Source organism: Salvelinus namaycush, chromosome 15 (genome assembly GCF_016432855.1).
Source record: "Salvelinus namaycush isolate Seneca chromosome 15, SaNama_1.0, whole genome shotgun sequence".
In the NCBI taxonomy this organism is placed as follows: Eukaryota; Metazoa; Chordata; class Actinopteri; order Salmoniformes; family Salmonidae; genus Salvelinus; species Salvelinus namaycush.
The window spans coordinates 11465173-11487010 of NC_052321.1; the positions used below are offsets into that span (position 1 = coordinate 11465173).

Below are 21838 nucleotides of genomic sequence, written 5' to 3' on the forward strand. Positions count from 1 at the left end.
TACTGGGATGTTGTAATCTACACTGAACAAAAATATAAACGCAACATGTGTTGGTCCCATGTTTCATGAGCTGAAATTAAACATTAAACAAAAAAAATCCATACGCACAAAAAGCTTATTTCTCTCAAAGTTTGTGCACAAATTTGTTTACATCCCTGTTAGTGAGCATTTCTCCATTGCCAAGATAATCCATCCAGCTGACAAGTGTGGCATATCAAGAAGTGGATTAAACAGGATGCTCATTACACAGGTGCACCTTGTGCTGGGGACAATAAAAGGACACTTTAAAATGTGCTTTCTGTCACAATGCCACAGATGTTTCAAGTTTTGAAGGAGCGTGCAATTGGCATGCTGACTAGAAAATTTGGCAGAATCCCAACTGGCCTCACAACCGCAGACCAGGTGTAACCACACCAGCCCAGGACCTCCACATCTGGTTACTTCACCTGCAAGATTGTCTGAGGGGGGGTAGAGGGGAGTAATGAGGAATATTTCTGTCTGTAATAAAGCCCTTTTGTGGGGAAATCTCATTCTGATTGGCTGGGCCTGGCTCCCCAGTGGGTGGGCCTATGCCCTCCCAGGCCGACCCATGGCTGCACCCCTGCCCATTCATGTGAAATCCATAGATTAGAGCCTAATGAATGTATTTCAATTGACTGATTTCCTTATATGAACTGTAATTCTGTAAAATCTTTGAAATTGTCATTTTGTTCAGTATAATTCGTTGAATTAGTAAAAACAATGTTTCCTATGTGTAATAATAAGAAATAAATGCAGAAATGTATTGAAACATGCTCTCAGTGCAAAGGAACTATTGGTTTGCCTTAACCCAGAAACTGAATACAGCTTTTGAATAGTGTGATGTTGTGAGAGACAGAACGACCATGGAGAGACATATGGGCCAAGGCTTTATAGAGTAGTTGAGAAAATTATTTTTGGTGCTTGACACGCATTCCTGGCCTTCTGTTTCCAGTGAGGGGCTGTGTGTGTGTGTGTGTGTGTGTGTGTGTGTGTGTGTGTGTGTGTGTGTGTGTGTGTGTGTGTGTGTGTGTGTGTGTGTGTGTGTGTGTGTGTGTGTGTGTGTGAATGAAAGTGCCTTGCTCGTGTCTCAGGGTCTGATTAATTACAGTGATCCTCAGAGGAGCAGCGGGTGACATATGTTCCCGTGCTGCACTGCTCCTGTGTGAGAGTTTGGAGGCTTGGAGGTGTGTGTGGAGGGCACATGGAGACGGGGGGGCTCAGGTACTGAGCCAGGCCTGTGCGGGTACTGCAGGGGCATCCTGGCACAGACAGGGCACCAGATGTCAGAGCAGACCCAGGACCCGGCTCCGGCTTGAAGGACTGACCAAACAACACTTTTCAAGCTAAAAATCCAATTGGAGCTCCCGAAATAGACTCCCTGAGGATCTGACTGGGCTCAAACTTCCCCACAGATCCCGGATACCGACAGACGGAAATCTCTACTCGTGTTCTTTTGTGATCGCCAAAATAGTTTCCATTTGCTGCTTTCCGGAAGCTTGCTTTTTTTGGTGCGATGCTGAACATAACATACCACTCTCGAGTACTGATCTGAAGATATGTATTGCTGGTCTGAGAAAAACCCAAAACAGAACCCAGCAGCAGTTATTCATCAGTACAACGACCAGAGGGACCCTGATTCACATCTCTATTAAAAACTCAAATGAGAAGGCTGCTTAGAGCCTTTTACACCACTCACGGACTCTCAAGACTCTAATTCAATTTGATCAAAACAACAGTAATACGCCATCTTGATTCAAATAGTAAACCTGACAGCTATAAATACTGTAATTCTCAGAAACCCTTTCCGTAAGTGCGTTAGGCAGGCACTGTACGCTGGCTCGCAAGTCAGACAAATATGTTGGCCGTTGCTGTGTGTGTGTGTGTCTGTGTGAGACTGTGGTTTGGGTCTTTTAACTATTTTGATAGCCTGTTGGTGTGATAACAGGAAAGCAGAAAGCATGTGTCTGAGAAGTCAGACATGCTACGTTTACGTAAACCTGTTACTGAAAAATAAGAATTCTGTTGCATATTTTTTGCAAAAGGACATTGTGACAGTTACACAGAACAACATGACTAACATGACTAGGCTATATAGCTAATATACTAATAAGACTATAAAATACACTGAGTGTAACAAACATTAGGAACACCTTCCTAATATTGAGTTACACCCCCCCACCCCCCTTTTGCCCTTAGAACACTCATTTCGTCAGGTCATGGACTCTACAAGGTGATAAAAGCCTTCCACAGGGATGTTGACTCCAATGCTTCCCACAGTTGTCAAGTTGACTAGATGTCCTTTGGGTGGTGGACCATTCTTGATACACACAGGAAACTATTGAGTGTGAAAAACCCAGCAGTTGCGGTTCTTGACACACTCAAACCCGTGTGCCTGGCACCAACTACCATTCCCCGTTCAAATGCACTTAAATATTTTGTCTTGCCCATTCACGCTCTGAATGGCACACATACACAATCCATGTCTCAATTGTCTCAAGGCTAAAAAATCATTCTTTAGCCTGTCTGTTACACTTCATCTACACTGATTGAAGTGGATTTAACAAGTGACATCAATAAGTGATCATAGATTTCACCTGGATTCACCTGGTCAGTCTATGTCATGAAAAGAGCAGGTGTTCCTAATGTTTTGTACACTCAGTGTATATCACATCACTGTCTTCCAACGACATGCTGCTCTCTGTGGCCTACATGGGCTGCAATAAACCTTACAGAGAGAGAGAGCACTCTGCAGAGCGAGAGAGAGCACTCTGCCTTATGACTGAGATGTGGAACGACAGTTGACCTATGAGGAGTTGACTCACCCCACATACACTTCAGCAGTAATCTATTCACTTATTAGACGCTTTGGGGAAATGAAGCGCTCTAGTGTAGACCACTGAGCATCACACCTCTCCCCAGTCATGTTACACTCCAATGAAAACTGACAAACCCTTCATGAGGGGTAAAGATAGCAGTAAAGATAGTTTATTTGATTATGCCGTGAACAATTATCTAATTGGCGGTTGAGCAGAAGAGGAGTTAGCAAAGGGGTGCTGAGTTTTGGTTGAGAGAGAGGACGCTGTGTTGACCTGACCACAACGCCACCGTAGAAACAAGAAGCAGCTATCTGGTCCTCCAGGGAGACAGGGGCCTGAGGTTGAAGTGAGGCAAGCGACCGTCAAGAAAGACAGGGAGTGTGACTCACCCGGCTATAAAAAGAGAATGGGAGCCTACATGACGCGTCACATTAGAAGAGGTGCTTCGGGGAGAGGAAGAAAAAGAGCAGAGAGAAAGAGAGACAAAGAGAGAGAGAAAGAGAGAGGGAGAAAGAGAGAGAGAAATAGAGAGAGAGAGAGAGAGAGAAAGAGAGGGAGAAAGAGAGAGGGAGAAAGAGAGAGAGAAATAGAGAGAGAGAGAGAGAGAGAGAGAGAGAGAGAGAGAGAGAGAGAGAAAGAGATAGGGAGAAAGTGGGGAAAAAGAGAAAGTGAGGAAGAGAGGGAGAAAGCCTGATCAGTGGGGAGATCTCTCCAGATAAGGGCCGCTTGGCTCAGCGTGGTGTCCAACCAAGTTGGTTTGGTGCTTCCTTTCATCACATACCGCCATTGCAGTGGCCATTTCATACGCAGCGGCAGTCACGTTTTGGAAACAGACAGTGCACTGATGGAGGGAGGATAGCCTAACATGGCCATTTTAGATGATACCTGCAGGTCAAACTCTTTGCTTAGGAGTCCTTCTAAAGCACAAGCTTATTACACAGCACAAGTCTATTACACTCTGAGGAAGACATCAGCTTGATGTTGAAACGTCAGTCACCTGCACTCATCCTGAACAATGGACTAAAGTCAGCAAATAAGAAATGTATCTCTGCCTTGTTTTTTGAGTGCTCCAACTCCTCTGCCTCGAATTAGTCCTTTTGGAAGTTTTTTTTGGTAAGCCCTTTTATTGGATTTTTTGTCACTGTTGTGGAGCACCTTTCTTTGTCTGCTGCAGCAAGGAGGCCTTCCTGAACTGTCCTTTAGATGCGCTGCCTCATATATATTTGTCCAGAACCATTTATTCGACCAGAAGCTCAGTGAAGGATGGGGATGGAGGGGGAGTGGTGATGACTGTGTGACACTGAGTGCCGGTGACACTTCAGCGCCCCAGGAGTCCTGGGCGCTAGTGTATTGTGACAGAGTGGCAGAGTGCAACCTTTAAAGGGCAGCTATTGATGCAGAACAGCTCCAACCCTAATGACTCAGACTATGTGCTGATTCCCTTCCCCTTGTCCACACTCTCATGCCTTGGTAACCAGTCACTGGCTGTGGTTCATACACTTTATCAATTCAATCAACATATTAATAATGATATGCTTCTTATTTCAATGCATTCAGCTACGTGATTCGAATACAACGTGGAAATTCAGTCTATTTAGTGGTGTTCAGAGAAACCTTTGGGTGTCCGTACTACTAAATGATGTGGTGGTTGAAGTGGATATGAAGATCCTCTGCTCCCCTCTACTGGTCAATATGATTTTTTCTACTGGTTTTCAAATCAACTTTCTTTCATTGTCCAGTAGCCAAAAAGCACAATCCCAATCATATTAGCAACCCATGCTAGTTGTTGCATCTTTAGATGCCTCTTTCAACATTTCTGACAGATATTTTCATCTGTCTCATGAAACCGCGTGTATGTGAGGTGTGATTTTGACAACGGTGTTTTTCTGAAAATGGCATTATGGAACGCTACCTTGTGCGCATTGCTGCGCTTATATGTGAAGAAATAATAGTTTATCAACACTGGAAGCTAAACGTTCTGATCTGTTGCATCAGACTCATTGTTTCAAAAAATATATATGTAGCTTAGGCCTACTGGCTGTATGAATTTGGGATCTATAGTCCCACAACTGTCCCCCAGCGTTTGTTAGGAATAGCTCATTTCTTTCTCGTACAGAACGACAAGCTGACCAATAGAATAGGTACACTATGGGGGATAATAGATTGACAGACTAGTGAGCACGGTGGACCCCCAATGCATATGGGGTCCGGTCAATTTCTCAAACGTCTGGAAACAGTGGCGTGTGTGTGGTGTAAAAGGAACATTTCAGAAAGAGTCTTAAACGTCTGGAAACACTGTGTGGTGTAAAAGGAACATTTCAGAAAGAGTCTTAAACGTCTGGAAACACTGTGTGGTGTAAAAGGAACATTTCAGAAAGAGTCTCAAACGTCTGCTTCTGTGTCTGCCTGTGCATGCGAGCTTGTTCCAGTGCAGATGTGTGTGTGTACGTACCTCTCGTAGATGGTCTTCAGGGTGACCTGGTCTGAGATGCCGTCAGTCTCCTCCAGGAAGAGGATGAGCCAGGAGGTCCTGTAGGGCCACTCCTCTGTCATGTTGATCCATGACGCCAGACGGTCCCAGTTAAAGATGATATGATTGGCCCTCAGCAGACGACCTGGACATATCACACCCAAATGAAAAGTCAGCGACAGTTTCTCTACGAGTGGAGGGACTCTGTGTGCAGGCTTTTGTTCCTGCCCTGCTGTAACACACCCAATTCTACCAATCAGTGGCTCATCAGGACTACCTTGATTAGCTGAAGACATTGTGTTAGAGCAGGGCTAGAACAAAATCATGTACACCAAGGTTGGCCTCCCCTAAGTGACTAATAACGCTTATAAGTGCCATGCTGGTTGGACACCCCTCTGCCCTTGGGTAATAGAAAGGTCATAGGTCATCTAATAGGAGATGTGTTACCTGTATGGCTCAGTTGGTAGAGCATGGAGCTTGCACCGCCAGGATTGTGGGTTTGATTCCCGAGGCCACCCATATGCCGGCTAAATGGCATATATTACCTGTGACAGAGACGATGTTGAGCAGCCTCCTCATGGTCTGGGGGCTGATGTCACTGAACCAGTCCTCAGTGACCAGCAGCTTGGTCAGGTCAAAGGACATCTGTCTGGTGACGGTCCTCTGAATCTGCCTCCTGCGGTATGTGTCCTACACACAGAGGAGACCTCAGATTAGCCTAAAGACAATCTTTATACTATTTGTAAATGCCCTTGGTCTTTCCACAATCCATAGTTTTTGTTTAGTCTGTGGCACATTTATATAATTAGAGTTGATCTTGTTCGACCTGTCCTATGCTCAACGTTTTAAGTGACCCTGTGACCGAGTGGGTGACCATCTCATGATGGCCTCATCACCCTGTGCAGTGACCCATGTGACCATGTGTGTGACCTCTAGTCTAATTCCCACACTCTCTCCATCCTTCCTTATTTCACCCCTCCACCCATCCCTCACCCACCAACACACAAGGGCATCTGTTACTGAGCCCAATCAACTGGGAATGTCCCTTGTTGGACACAGAAATGCACTGTTTCCTACTGACATAGATCCATCAGATAGGAGAGGAGATGACTGTTTTGCTCATCTTGTCCACAGTAAGACAGAGTAACTTTCCTGACACAGTTAGACAAACGTGTATTTGGATCCCCACTAGCTGCTTTAATAGCAACAGCTGCACTTCTTGGGGTCCACTGTAACGTATACGCAGGGAGTCAGGAAGTAGGTGTAGAAGGCGAGTTTAATCATAAGAAACATGAAGATAATAAAAACAGGAGCAGCGTACTGGACGTAAACAAAACCAATACTGCCTGAAGACTGAAGTACCTGAGGGCTAAATAAAGGGAGAGTAATCAGGGTGATGATGGTTGCCAGGACCGGTGGTTAGTGACCAGAGCGGTAGGAGGCGTGACATCCACACAGTGTTGTGCGTGTGGTTCATTAAACTATGAGGCTACATAGTTACACAGATCACCTCTTATCTGGATGTTCAGTCCAAAACGTGTGGAATGCTGTCTCTGCAGGACCACTGATTGCTTGGTACTGATTGCTGAACAGTACAGCAGTGGTAACAAGAGGAGAAAGCTCCTCTGCTCACAAGCCTTCAGAACATCACCATCACTAAGCTGACTTTGACCTCACCGGTAGAGAGAGATAGTGTATGGCCGGTAGTATCTCACCGGTAGAGAGAGATAGTGTATGGTCAGTAGTACCTCACCGGTAGAGAGAGATAGTGTATGGTCAGTAGTACCTCACCGGTAGAGAGAGATAGTGTATGGCCGGTAGTACCTCACCGGTAGAGAGAGATAGTGTATGGTCAGTAGTACCTCACCGGTAGAGAGAGATAGTGTATGGCCGGTAGTACCTCACCGGTAGAGAGAGATAGTGTATGGCCGGTAGTACCTCACCGGTAGAGAGAGATAGTGTATGGCCGGTAGTACCTCACCGGTAGAGAGAGATAGTGTATGGTCAGTAGTACCTCACCGGTAGAGAGAGATAGTGTATGGCCGGTAGTATCTCACCGGTAGAGAGAGATAGTGTATGGTCAGTAGTACCTCACCGGTAGAGAGAGATAGTGTATGGCCGGTAGTACCTCACCGGTAGAGAGAGATAGTGTATGGTCAGTAGTACCTCACCGGTAGAGAGAGATAGTGTATGGCCGGTAGTATCTCACCGGTAGAGAGAGATAGTGTATGGCCGGTAGTATCTCACCGGTAGAGAGAGATAGTGTATGGCCGGTAGTATCTCACCGGTAGAGAGAGATAGTGTATGGCCGGTAGTACCTCACCGGTAGAGAGAGATAGTGTATGGTCAGTAGTACCTCACCGGTAGAGAGAGATAGTGTATGGCCGGTAGTATCTCACCGGTAGAGAGAGATAGTGTATGGCCGGTAGTATCTCACCGGTAGAGAGAGATAGTGTATGGCCGGTAGTATCTCACCGGTAGAGAGAGATAGTGTATGGCCGGTAGTATCTCACCGGTAGAGAGAGATAGTGTATGGTCAGTAATGAGTCAGTATTGGATCAGTAAGGAGGAGAGTGACTAGCTCTCCTTTGATTTTAACTTAGATGTTTTGGACATGCTCAAAAATGGAAAATGATTGGTGAAAGTTAATAGTATTATACTTTCATTGTTAGTTTTTTTCTTAATAACCATACTATCAGGAGCAATTGTTGAATTTTGATCATGAAAAGCCACTGCGATGGTTGGAATCTTTCCTCCAAAAAAAGCAAACTTACTTTGTTCACATCAAGCTAACTTTGTTCACATCAGGCCAGAGCCGAGCCCCCATCTTGTTTACAAGCCTGAGCTGGCCTCGCCTGCCTCCCATGACATCTTGTAAAGACAGACTCGACTAAAGATCCACAACTCTGCAATTAAGCAGCTGAGAGACAGAAAGCTTTTGTTCTCCCTCCATCCTCCTTCCTTCAATCCTTTTTATCTCCTCTTGTAAAGAGAGCCCCTCACTGCTTCCTGGCAACCAACGAGAGGGCCAACAAAAAGAAGCGTGCGCCGAAATAAAAAAGGACCCAAATAAAATAACAACAAAAAAAAGATTTTTAAAAAAGAAAATAAACCAGGCGCCCAAACAAACAAACAAAATGGGGTCCTCGCAAAGGGAAGGAGGCAGAGCCACTTAGCCTCCCACCGGCAGCCGCGGGTGCCAGCGTTTTGTCACCGGGACACACTGCTGATCCTCCCTGCCATTAGGTAGTGTGGAGTCGCAGCAGGAAGGATAAACAGACATTGCATCAGAGGCTCCTCCACGACGGAGACACAGGCTTGTTTGCTCCCGACCTCCTCCATCCATCTCTGCTATGTTCCCCACAAGGCTGGAGGAAGCTAGCTAGGCCCTCGTGCTTGTGGGTTTTGGTGCATCATCTCACCCTTTCTATGTTAGTCTTCTCCATCTGTGTCTATCAGGTATTTCACTGAGCTTTCATTGCCAGGACAAACGACCAATCTCCTCATGCTCCTTGTTGAATCACTTGTCTTTGTGCCAGAACTCTGCAGGTAGAGACCTCTAGAGGACCTCTGCAGGTAGAGACCTCTGCAGGTAGAGACCTCTGCAGGTAGAGACGCCTGCAGGTAGAGACGCCTGCAGGTAGAGACCTCTAGAGGACCTCTGCAGGTAGAGACCTCTGCAGGTAGAGACCTCTAGAGGACCTCTGCAGGTAGAGACCTCTAGAGGACCTCTGCAGGTAGAGACCTCTGCAGGTAGAGACCTCTGCAGGTGGAGACCTCTAGAGGACCTCTGCAGGTAGAGACCTCTGCAGGTAGAGACCTCTGCAGGTAGAGACCTCTGCAGGTAGAGACCTCTAGAGGACCTCTGCAGGTAGAGACCTCTGCAGGTAGAGACCTCTAGAGGACCTCTGCAGGTAGAGACCTCTGCAGGTAGAGACCTCTGCAGGTAGAGACCTCTAGAGGACCTCTGCAGATAGAGACCTCTGCAGGTAGAGACCTCTAGAGGACCTCTGCAGGTAGAGACCTCTGCAGGTAGAGACCTCTGCAGGTAGAGACCTCTAGAGGACCTCTGCAGGTAGAGACCTCTAGAGGACCTCTGCAGGTAGAGACCTCTGCAGGTAGAGACCTCTGCAGGTAGAGACCTCTGCAGGACCTCTGCAGGTAGAGACCTCTGCAGGTAGAGACCTCTAGAGGACCTCTGCAGGTAGAGACCTCTGCAGGTAGAGACCTCTGCAGGTAGAGACCTCTAGAGGACCTCTGCAGATAGAGACCTCTGCAGGTAGAGACCTCTGCAGGTAGAGACCTCTAGAGGACCTCTGCAGGTAGAGACCTCTAGAGGACCTCTGCAGGTAGAGACCTCTGCAGGTAGAGACCTCTGCAGGTAGAGACCTCTAGAGGACCTCTGCAGGTAGAGACCTCTGCAGGTAGAGACCTCTGCAGGTAGAGACCTCTGCAGGTAGAGACCCCTGCAGGTAGAGACCTCTGCAGGTAGAGACTCTGCAGGTAGAGACCTCTGCAGGTAGAGACCTCTGCAGGTAGAGACCTCTGCAGGTAGAGACCTCTGCAGGTAGAGACCTCTGCAGGTAGAGACCTCTGCAAGTAGAGACCTCTGCAGGTAGAGACCTCTGCAAGTAGAGACCTCTGCAGGTAGAGACCTCTGCAGGTAGAGACCTCTGGAGGACCTCTGCAGGTAGAGACCTCTGCAGGTAGAGACCTCTGCAGGTGGAGACCTCTGCAGGTGGAGACCTCTGCAGGTGGAGACCTCTGCAGGTGGAGACCTCTGCAGGTGGAGACCTCTGCAGGTAGAGACCTCTGCAGGTAGAGACCTCTGCAGGTAGAGACCTCTGCAGGTAGAGACCTCTGCAGGTAGAGACCTCTGCAGGACCTGTGCAGGTAGAGCCTGGTCCAGCCTGGGCATGGATAGCAAGGTAGGGGAGAGAGTGGTGGATGGCTGGAAGAGCTTACTCTGCGGTTGAGGGCCGTCTTGCTGCCAAACTTGGCCTGATCCCCCAGACTGTTCGAGGACAGCTTCCTGTCCATGTCCTCATGCCATCCTGTGAAGAGAGGAGTGGAAAAGGAGAGAAAGAGGAGTGGAAAGAGAGAGAAAGAAAAATAATTAGGACAATCAAGGATGTCTCATCACAACACCTGGTATAAAGAATCAACCTATTCAGTGAACCCATTATATGATTCCTATTTCCTACTGAATCATAGCAAGTTAAAATGTTAGAGCTGTAACCCCATGAAACCCATAGTGTGTGTGTGTGTGTGTGTGTGTGTGTGTGTGTGTGTGTGTGTGTGTGTGTGTGTGTGTGTGTATAAAAATGTGCACCCCTTTGGGTCCCCAGGACCAGGATTAAGAAACACTGACCTATGTGGGTGTATGCATTCAGGCTTTTGTGTGTTTGTGTGTGTGTGCATTCCTGCAGGCCTGCCTATGCATATGTCTTGCGTACCCTCAGGGTTGACCAGGTCTCCGTTGGGAGTGGGGCTGGCCATGCAAAGCTTCCTGGTGGTGCTAAGACCTCGGCTGTTGAGAAAGACAGGCAGGTGGACGATGTTCCTCATGTAGTCGTGGCCGTTGATGTTGGAATCCCTGAGCACGCTGTTCAGGTTCTGGTTGATGGCCTTGATGATGATGTGGGGGTCACTGGCGAAAATAGAGATGAAGGGGCCTTTGGAGAACAGCACCCTCACCTGGTGGAGGGAGGGAATAGCAAGAGGATTTATGACCAGGACCCATATCCACAAAGCCTCTCAGAGTAGGAGTGCTGATCTAGGATCAGGTCCTCATCTGACCATATAATCTTATTCATTATAATCTAAAAAGTTAAACTGATCCTGGGTGCATTCACTACAGTGCTCATCTGTGGTGTTTGGAATGATAAAAGCTTGAAATCCATTGAGCATGAACCTTGTGTGTCAGGTTTGTAGTGTCCTATTAGTGTATTTGTACACACGACTGGTGAAAACTACCCGACATCAACTTCTTAATATCTGTCAACTGCGGCCATCATTTGTAGTTTCTTGTTAGTTTGTGGGCTTCTGTTGATCACATTTCTGTTAATCACATTTAGTTTCTTAAGGAGCATGCAAAAACAATTCCACCGGGGGGACTCCCTACTACTAGTCTCTCTAAATGAATGTGGTGAGACCTGATGGAGGACAGACAGTACACACACAGCGGGACTTTCCAAGCTGATGATGAGAGACGTCGTCCAAGTGTCACAGGATCCTGTGCTTTATTTACAGTCTATTAGCTGCAGTGACCACCCTCGGGCGGGGTGTGTGTGTGTGTGTGTGTGTGTGTGTGTGTGTGTGTGTGTGTGTGTGTGTGTGTGTGTGTGTGTGTGTGCGCAGCCAAACAACTATCTGATTATACTGAGTTTGTCCCTGTAATTCACTTATAGCTGATCATTACTCGTTCTGTACCTCTTCCAACCCCTCCTATTCATATCCATGTACTCATTATATGAATATAGCGCTGATATATCATACATCTATCTGTATTAACAAATTGACAAATATTTAGTTCACCGAAAAATTATATTTGCTAATATTCGCATATAAATGAGAAACAAAAAGATGAGAATTTAAGAGGGCCCCGTTGGTTAATTTGTGCCACAAATGGGGCTTTTGAAAGTTAGCTGGGAAGGAGGCACTGGTTGGTTCGCACAGAAGATTTCATTAGCGCACAGGAGGCTGTCAAACTACTAGGGGGATTACTTGTCCCCAAATAATAACATTTAGCCGGAGGAAATTCTATTACTCCAGCTGGGAAGAGGAATTTGAACTAAGTGGAGCAGAGCGATAAAGGGGATGGCTACGGTATATGTGCTTTCTGTCCATAGTCAATACTATTTGTACTTTGTGAAAGAGGCTTTGAAAGGTAAATCGTGGTAATATGATATTTTACGACACTATAGGAACTTTTCCGCATGAGTTTGACTTTGGTGGTTTTGAGTAGTTTTGGGTGGTTTTGGGTAATAAATTAACCCTGGGTGGTTACGGGTAATGACTTAAAGGTACTACACACAGGATATTTTTTTGAATTTTGTAATTTCATATATCTGTAGTAATAGTGTAATGGTAGTGTTTCACATTATTACTTACCTGCCAGTGTTGTGATTGGCTGTGATATTCACCTATTGATTTCTCCTGCTGGAGCTGCATCTGTTGTCAAAATGGGAAAGTTGTTCTGACTTTGTGGCTGTGTTATCTAGTGGAAATTGCTCTGTCATTTGCTAGTTGCAAAAATTCTACACTGTTTGCTCAATTTCAGTTTATGTGAGAAAACAAGCACTGACTAGTGTAGGGAATTGTTGTACCATCTAAATTGCTGTGAAATATCTTTTCAATAACAGCAAATATCTTTTTTCCGCTGTTTGAAGCTGGTGGACCAAAACTGAAAGTAAACAGCTCAAGCTCGAGTCTCCACCATTTTCCCGGGAAATGGGATGCGGGGGACAGGGGCGATTTGTTTTAAATGCAGCCTAGTGCTAGGTGAATTGCAAGATATTTCACAGCAATTTAGATGGTACAATGATTCCCTACATTATTCATTGCTTGTTTTCTAACACAAATTTAAATTGAGCGAACAGTGTAGGAAATGACAGAGCAATTTCCGCTAGATAACACAAACGCAAAGTCAAAACAGCTTTCCCATTTTGACAGCAGATGCCACTCTGGCGGGAGAAATCAATAGGTGAAAATGGCAGCCAATCACAACACTGGCAACTAAATAATACTCTGAAACACTACCATTCCACTATTACTGCAGATTTATTATGCACATCTTCTGAAATTAGAATGCAAAATTGTAATAATAACCCTGGGTGGTTATGGGTAATGACTTAAACCCAGGTGGTTATGGGTAATGTCTAAACCCTGGGTGGTAGGAGGTCATGTGTGTTTTGTAATGTAGCCATTGTTACAAACAGACACAGCACAGGCACACACACTTACATGCTGACCACACCATCCGCGAGCATTGCAAAATAAATGTACACATACATGTTATTCAATCATTGCCCCCACAGTGCTCGCGAGCGTCTGCGTGGCCAGGCGCTAAAATAGAACTTGGTTCTATTTGTTACGCTCAACGCGCTGCAAGTCCGGCATCTCCCATCTCCTCATTGGTGTTTAGGAGCATATACCCACGTGGGTGATTGAAAGATGAACTGAGGTCCACACTCCAGTGCAGTCGGTAGTGGTAATGCACCTTAAAGTTGGTTGCCAACCGCCATAAAAAGTCCAAAGAAGAAAAAGAAGCCTGAAGGAAGGAGGAGAGATGACGAGTTTGGTTTACCGTTTTATCTGTGGATTAATTGTCGGAGTAGAGGACCTTGTGCATTTCAGGTAAAATAACAACCCAATGTTTATATCCCAGGACAAATTAGCTAGCAATAGCAAGCTAGCTAGCTAAATTGCCATAAATGTTTAATGCTTTTTGACCTGTACCCAAATTAATATAATTGGTTCAGAGTTTGCTTTGATATTTCAACCTGCGTGTCCTGATCGCGTCTGGTGTGGGTGAACAAAATCAACTTGCGCACAATGGCATACGCGGACGAACGCGCGCTTATGGTTTGGTCCGCATGTTACACACACACACCGTGTCGAGCATCTGCAGCACTTTGTCCTGCTCGCAAGCGTCCAGGCCGTCGATGATGACCGTCATGCGGGTCTGGTTCTGGGTGAAACCGTCGATGGTCTTGGCCATCTTTGACATCAGCTCCACCTCCTGCTTCAACACCTGGCATGGAGAAACCAAACACATACACACACACTTCATCAATCAGTACACACTACATATTGTATTCAATAGACATACAGACATATTACATATGATTACTTCTAATTAACAACAGTTTATATTTTTAAAAAAAATAACATTGAGCTTTTAAGTGTCTAACATTATCATGTAACCAAACATCTGAGGAGTGAGACTGCCCCAGTAGAAATAATAGGACTGTTTACACTACCTTCATGAAGCCCTCGCTCTTGAGCTTGTGCATCTTGTTGGCAGCGCTGTGCAGCCTCTTCCTCTGAGAGTTGAGGACGGAGTCGGCCACCTGCCACCAAGTCCTGCAGTTCAACAGGAGGGCCAGGCCCACCACGCTGGCCATGGCGATCAGCACCGCGTTCACCGGCAGGTTGTCATGCTGAACCTTCATAACAAAATAAACAAGTTCCACTTTCAAAAAGTCATTTTCAATTATTGTGACTTTTTATGTACAGGGGAATCATACACAGACCTAAGTCACACACAGTACTGCACATACTCGACATGGTGTGTGTGTGTGTAGGTACCTTGAAGATGGCCAGCAGCGCCATGGCTGTGATCAGGCAGCCCAGAGTCACGACAAACAGCATGAAGCTGGGCACGCAGCACGTCTTCTTCCACTTCTTACCTGGGGGGTTATGCAAGCGATAATGCATGACAGAGTGTGCATTATTAGGGCCTGGACGATACCAACATCGCAATACTCATTAGTATCGTGGAAAGGAAAGGAAACACGAAGCGGATTAACTTCTTTATGAAAACAGGACTAATGGTGGAAACAAACATCATTATGTTGTCATCCAGAGTCACATTTACATTCCAAGCTATAGCACACAATATACTGTATTTTACATACAGCAGGTTTTTAAAGGACTATAGAGTTTGGTCTGCTTCGTGTTTACATTATGCCATGGAAAAAATATTGCAATACTGGTATCGGGGCGGCAGGTAGCCTAGTGGTTAGAGTGTTGGGCAAGTAACTGAAAGGTTGCTGGATCGAATCCCTGAGCTGTCAAGGTAAAAATCTGTCGTTCTGCCCCTGAACAAGGCAGTTAACGGACTTCCCTAGTTAAATAAAGGTTAGATTAAACAAAAAATAAATAAAAAATCGTAACAGCCCTGAAATAACTACGCCCTTCCAGTAGTTAGACATGAGGCCAATGACAGCCACATTAACACTAACCTGTACCCTACCCAGTCCCTTTACCTACATGTACACATTACCTACCTAGTCCCTTTACCCCTACCTACATGTACACATTACCTCCACTAACCTGTACCCTACCGAGTCCCTTTACCCCTACCTACATGTACAAATGACCTCCACTAACCTGTACCCTACCTAGTCCCTTTACCTCTACCTACATGTACAAATTACCTCCACTAACCTGTACCCTACCCAGTCCCTTTACCCCTACCTACATGTACACATTACCTCCACTAACCTGTACCCTACCGAGTCCCTTTACCCCTACCTACATGTACACATTACCTTTACCCCTACCTACATGTACAAATTACCTCTACTAATCTGTACCCTACCGAGTCCCTTTACCCCTACCTACATGTACAAATGACCTTTACCTCTACCTACATGTACAAATGACCTTTACCCCTACCTACATGTACAAATGACCTTTACCCCTACCTACATGTACAAATGACCTTTACCCCTACCTACATGTACAAATGACCTTTACCTCTACCTACATGTACAAATGACCTTTACCCCTACCTACATGTACAAATGACCTTTACCCCTACCTACATGTACAAATGACCTTTACCTCTACCTACATGTACAAATGACCTTTACCCCTACCTACATGTACAAATTACCCCCACTAACCTGTACCCTACCTAGTCCCTTTACCCCTACCTACATGTACAAATGACCTTTACCCCTACCTACATGTACAAATGACCTTTACCCCTACCTACATGTACAAATGACCTTTACCCCTACCTATATGTACAAATGACCTTTACCCCAACCTACATGCACAAATGACCTTTACCTCTACCTACATGCACAAATTACCTCCACTAACCTGTACCCTACCTAGTCCCTTTACCCCTACCTACATGTACAAATTACCTCCACTAACCTGTACCCTACCTAGTCCCTTTACCCCTACCTACATGTACAAATGACCTTTACCCCTACCTACATGTACAAATGACCTTCACTAACCTGTACCCTACCTAGTCCCTTTACCCCTACCTACATGTACAAATGACCTTCACTAACCTGTACCCTACCTAGTCCCTTTACCCCTACCTACATGTACAAATTACCTCCACTAACCTGTACCCTACCTAGTCCCTTTACCCCTACCTACATGTACAAATGACCTTCACTAACCTGTACCCTACCTAGTCCCTTTACCCCTACCTACATGTACAAATGACCTCCACTAACCTGTACCCTACCTAGTCCCTTTACCCCTACCTACATGTACAAATGACCTTCACTAACCTGTACCCTACCTAGTCCGTTTACCCCTACCTACATGTACAAATGACCTTCACTAACCTGTACCCTACCTAGTCCCTTTACCCCTACCTACATGTACAAATGACCTCCACTAACCTGTACCCCTGCACATTGACTCAGTGCTGGTACCCCCTGTATATAGCATTGCTATTGTGTTATTTTATTTTTTACTTTAGTTTATTTAGTAAATATTTTCTTAACTCTATTTCTTGAACTGTATTGTTGGTTAAGGGCTTGTATTTGGCGCAAGTGACAAATAAAGTTTGATTTGATTTTGATTTGACTGTACAGGAAGTACACTGTATAAGAGACAGGTAAGAAGACAAGATTCTAAAGGATATCCAACGTGGACACATAAGGTAGTACCTTGGTTCTCTTCGTTCTTGAACACCCTGAAGAGGCGGGTGGCCATGAAGCCAAACTCCCTCTCACAAGCGTCAGACAGAGTGGCTATCATCTCTGCCATAGACGTCTCTCCTCCCACACTGGACAGACGGTTGTAGTCTGTGAACAGGAACCTGACACACAGACACACACAAGGTTTCTTGAAAATACTTTTTCTATTTAAGACTGTACACATCAAGGTGTAAGTGTTTATGTGTGTGTGTAAGTGTTTATGTGTGTGTGTGTGTGTGTGTGTGTGTGTGTGTGTGTGTGTGTGTGTGTGTGTGTGTGTGTGTGCGTATGAGTGTGTATGTGTGCATACGTGTGTTAATCTGTGTGTATCCTGTATGTGTATTACCTGACAGGCAGGGCGCGGGTGGTCTGCTCAGGCAGCTCGGGGGGGTTGACGAACATGAGTTTAAGAAGCAGCTCCAGGTAGCCCACCTGACGGGCCAGACGGGTACTGAGGACCCACGCCCAGTTCCAGTTCTCCCCCTCACGATGACCCCCATAGTACACCAACACTGGAGAGAGAGAGAGAGAGAATACATCATATTTCTGACTGACCATCAGACTTTCACCCACCTACGTTGACATCAAGTGGCAAGAACCTTAAAAATGTTTTATTTAATGAAACACTGTACAGCTGCTCAAAACTAACAGACCAATGGCGCCCTCTAGTGATATAATACGTGCAACTTTCCCTAACCGCAGAACACCCAGGCCAAGGCCTAAACTTCTTATTTTACGTATTCTATTGTATACTATTCTCTTCCGCTCCATTCTACTCTACTCTATAAGCATCTCTACTCTACAAAATATTATCGTCTTCCGCTCCATTCTACTCTACTCTATAAGCATCTCTACTCTACAAAATATTATCGTTTTCCGCTCCATTCTATTCTACTCTATAAGCATCTCTACTCCACAAAATATTATCGTCTTCCGCTCCATTCTACTCTAGTGTTTCTCACCAAAGAAGACGTAGAGCAGGGCGAGGAGGCTGAGGGAGACAGCGATGGCCAGGCGGTGGGTGACTGTGAAGCCCAGGACCAGAGCTACAGAGCCACACAGCAGCAGCGTGAGGAACACCACCAGCCAGGAGAACTGGAACAGAGGTTCAATCTGCTGGCCCGCAAAATTCTTCATCTCATCTGTAGGAGGGGGGGGGAAGCAGGTTACACATAAGAATAGGCAACTGCAAATGAGTCAGGGCCTTTAGCTGGTCCTGCCAACACGGGGACCTACAAATGAGTCAGGGCCTTCAGCTGGTCCTGCCTAACACGGGGACCTACAAATGAGTCAGGGCCTTTAGCTGGTCCTGCCTAACACGGGGACCTACAAATGAGTCAGGGCCTTTAGCTGGTCCTGCCTAACACGGGGACCTACAAATGAGTCAGGGCCTTTAGCTGGTCCTGCCTAACACGGGGACCTACAAATGAGTCAGGGCCTTCAGCTGGTCCTGCCTAACACGGGGACCTACAAATGAGTCAGGGCCTTTAGCTGGTCCTGCCTAACACGGGGACCTACAAATGAGTCAGGGCCTTTAGCTGGTCCTGCCTAACACGGGGACCTACAAATGAGTCAGGGCCTTTAGCTGGTCCTGCCTAACACGGGGACCTACAAATGAGTCAGGGCCTTCAGCTGGTCCTGCCTAACACGGGGACCTACAAATGAGTCAGGGCCTTCAGCTGGTCCTGCCTAACACGGGGACCTACAAATGAGTCAGGGCCTTCAGCTGGTCCTGCCTAACACGGGGACCTACAAATGAGTCAGGGCCTTCAGCTGGTCCTGCCTAACACGGGGACCTACAAATGAGTCAGGGCCTTTAGCTGGTCCTGCCTAACACGGGGACCTACAAATGAGTCAGGGCCTTTAGCTGGTCCTGCCTAACACGGGGACCTACACCTGAGGCACTAAGGCAGAGAACTGGGACTGAGTAAAAATGAAACACATTGTACAGGTAATGTCCAGAACTTTACTAAATAGGCTGACATGTTCACTTTGAGATTGATATTATTGTTGTAGTAGTATTTTACATGAGCGCGCTTTGTGACGCTTCAGCTGAAACAAAACACTCAAAAACAGCTTGGTGGTCCTTTCTTTACCCTCCAGTTTCTTGAGCAGGAAGGACTTGCCGCTGCCCCACTGGGCGTACAGGCCCACACAGATAGGAGGCTGCATGGTGGGCTCACTGAGGATGTCTGCCAGGGCACTGCTGTACAGATCATACCCCAGCATGTCACCGTCAGACTCAGAAGGAGACAGGTGCTCTGACAGATAGGGGGAGGGAGAGAGAGAGAGAGAGAAGGGAACGGGGAGAGAGAGAGAGGGGGAGAGTGTGAGTGGTCATAACTTGATAAATACCACCATTTATCCAAAATAAGAGCGAGCGAGCTAAACCTTCAGAGTAATGATTCATATTAACAGGTGACTTAAATAATAGCAGTTGAATGTTATATTTTATTTGTTACATTTTTCTTTCATAATAACAGGTTCAAATTCAACACTAGAGTACTTGTTGACTATATCTGTTTTAATATGCATGTCTTCATGATAAAGTATAATTTCTCACTGGCTCCAAATATTTGGGTGAGGATGCTTTTCTGATGGGTGCAGTCAATGTTGTAAGGCGTCTCGCCGGCCTTGTTGGGGCGGTAGAGCAGGCGGCCATCTTTAGGGTTCCTCAGGAGGAGCTCAGCCAGCTTGCGGCTCCGCCCTCTGATGGCAATGTGAAGGGCTGTGTCTCCTTTCTGTACACGGGGAGAGAGAGATGATTAGAGTAGAAATGATTAGAGTAGAGATGATTCGAGTAGAGTAGAGATGATTCGAGTAGAGTAGAGATGATTCGAGTAGAGATGATTCGAGTAGAGATGATTCGAGTAGAGATGAGTAGATGAATAGAGTAGAGATGATTAGAGTAGAGATGATTAGAGTAGAGATGAGTAGAGATGATTAGAGTAGAGATGATTAGAGTAGAGTAGATTAGAGTAGAGATGATTAGAGTAGAGATGATTAGGGTAGAGATGATTAGGGTAGAGATGATTAGGGTAGAGATGATTAGGGTAGAGATGATTAGAGTAGAGATGAGTAGAGATGAGTAGAGTAGAGGTGATTAGAGTAGAGATGAGTAGATGATTAGAGTAGAGTAGAGATGATTAGAGTAGAGGTGATTAGAGTAGAGATGATTAGAGTATAGATGATTAGAGTAGAGTAGAGATGATTAGAGTAGAGTAGAGATGATTAGAGTAGAGATGATTAGAGTAGAGGTGATTAGAGTAGAGATGAGTAGAGTAGAGATGAGTAGATATGATTACAGTAGAGTAGAGATGAGTAGAGTAGAGATGAGTAGATGAATAGAGTAGAGATGATTAGAGTAGAGATGATTAGAGTAGAGATGATTAGAGTAGAGATGATTAGAGTAGAGATGAGTAGAGATGATTAGAGTAGAGATGATTAGATTAGAGTAGAGATGATTAGAGTAGAGTAGAGATGATTAGGGTAGAGATGATTAGAGTAGAGTAGATATGATTAGAGTAGAGTAGAGATGATTAGAGTAGAGATGATTAGAGTAGAGATGATTAGAGTAGAGATGATTAGAGTAGAGATGATTAGAGTAGAATAGAGATGGTTAGAGTAGAGATGAGTAGAGTAGAGATGAGTAGAGTAGAGATGAGTAGAGATGATTACAGTAGAGATGATTAGAGTAGAGTAGAGATGAGTAGAGTAGAGATGATTAGATTAGAGTAGAGATGATTAGAGTAGAGTAGAGATGATTAGGGTAGAGATGATTAGAGTAGAGTAGATATGATTAGAGTAGAGTAGAGATGATTAGAGTAGAGATGATTAGAGTAGAGATGATTAGAGTAGAGATGATTAGAGTAGAGATGATTAGGGTAGAGATGATTAGGGTAGAGATGATTAGAGTAGAGATGAGTAGAGATGAGTAGAGTAGAGGTGATTAGAGTAGAGATGAGTAGATGATTAGAGTAGAGTAGAGATGATTAGAGTAGAGGTGATTAGAGTAGAGATGATTAGAGTATAGATGATTAGAGTAGAGTAGAGATGATTAGAGTAGAGTAGAGATGATTAGAGTAGAGATGATTAGAGTAGAGGTGATTAGAGTAGAGATGAGTAGAGTAGAGATGAGTAGATATGATTACAGTAGAGTAGAGATGAGTAGAGTAGAGATGAGTAGATGAATAGAGTAGAGATGATTAGAGTAGAGATGATTAGAGTAGAGATGATTAGAGTAGAGATGATTAGAGTAGAGATGAGTAGAGATGATTAGAGTAGAGATGATTAGATTAGAGTAGAGATGATTAGAGTAGAGTAGAGATGATTAGGGTAGAGATGATTAGAGTAGAGTAGATATGATTAGAGTAGAGTAGAGATGATTAGAGTAGAGATGATTAGAGTAGAGATGATTAGAGTAGAGATGATTAGAGTAGAATAGAGACGGTTAGAGTAGAGATGAGTAGAGTAGAGATGAGTAGAGTAGAGATGAGTAGAGATGATTACAGTAGAGATGATTAGAGTAGAGTAGAGATGAGTAGAGTAGAGATGATTAGATTAGAGTAGAGATGATTAGAGTAGAGTAGAGATGATTAGGGTAGAGATGATTAGAGTAGAGTAGATATGATTAGAGTAGAGTAGAGATGATTAGAGTAGAGATGATTAGAGTAGAGATGATTAGAGTAGAGATGATTAGAGTAGAGATGATTAGAGTAGAATAGAGATGGTTAGAGTAGAGATGAGTAGAGTAGAGATGAGTAGAGTAGAGATGAGTAGAGATGATTACAGTAGAGATGATTAGAGTAGAGTAGAGATGAGTAGAGTAGAGTAGAGTAGAGATGAGTAGAGTA

General features: G+C 45.1%; 1 protein-coding gene across 1 annotated transcript in view; it reads right to left on the reverse strand.

Moving 5' to 3' along the window:
* Positions 1–21838, reverse strand: part of LOC120060185 (kinase D-interacting substrate of 220 kDa B-like) — a 104379-nt gene that overhangs the window by 51148 nt on the left and 31393 nt on the right. The window contains exons 12-23 of the mRNA XM_039009321.1: positions 19549–19726; positions 19082–19246; positions 17948–18127; positions 17332–17497; positions 16956–17107; positions 14620–14720; positions 14292–14477; positions 13922–14062; positions 10764–11004; positions 10273–10361; positions 5853–5997; positions 5290–5452 (exon numbers count right to left, since the gene is read on the reverse strand). Of these exons, the coding sequence (XP_038865249.1) occupies positions 5290–5452; positions 5853–5997; positions 10273–10361; positions 10764–11004; positions 13922–14062; positions 14292–14477; positions 14620–14720; positions 16956–17107; positions 17332–17497; positions 17948–18127; positions 19082–19246; positions 19549–19726 (1907 nt within the window). The remainder of the gene's footprint in view (positions 1–5289; positions 5453–5852; positions 5998–10272; positions 10362–10763; positions 11005–13921; positions 14063–14291; positions 14478–14619; positions 14721–16955; positions 17108–17331; positions 17498–17947; positions 18128–19081; positions 19247–19548; positions 19727–21838) is intronic.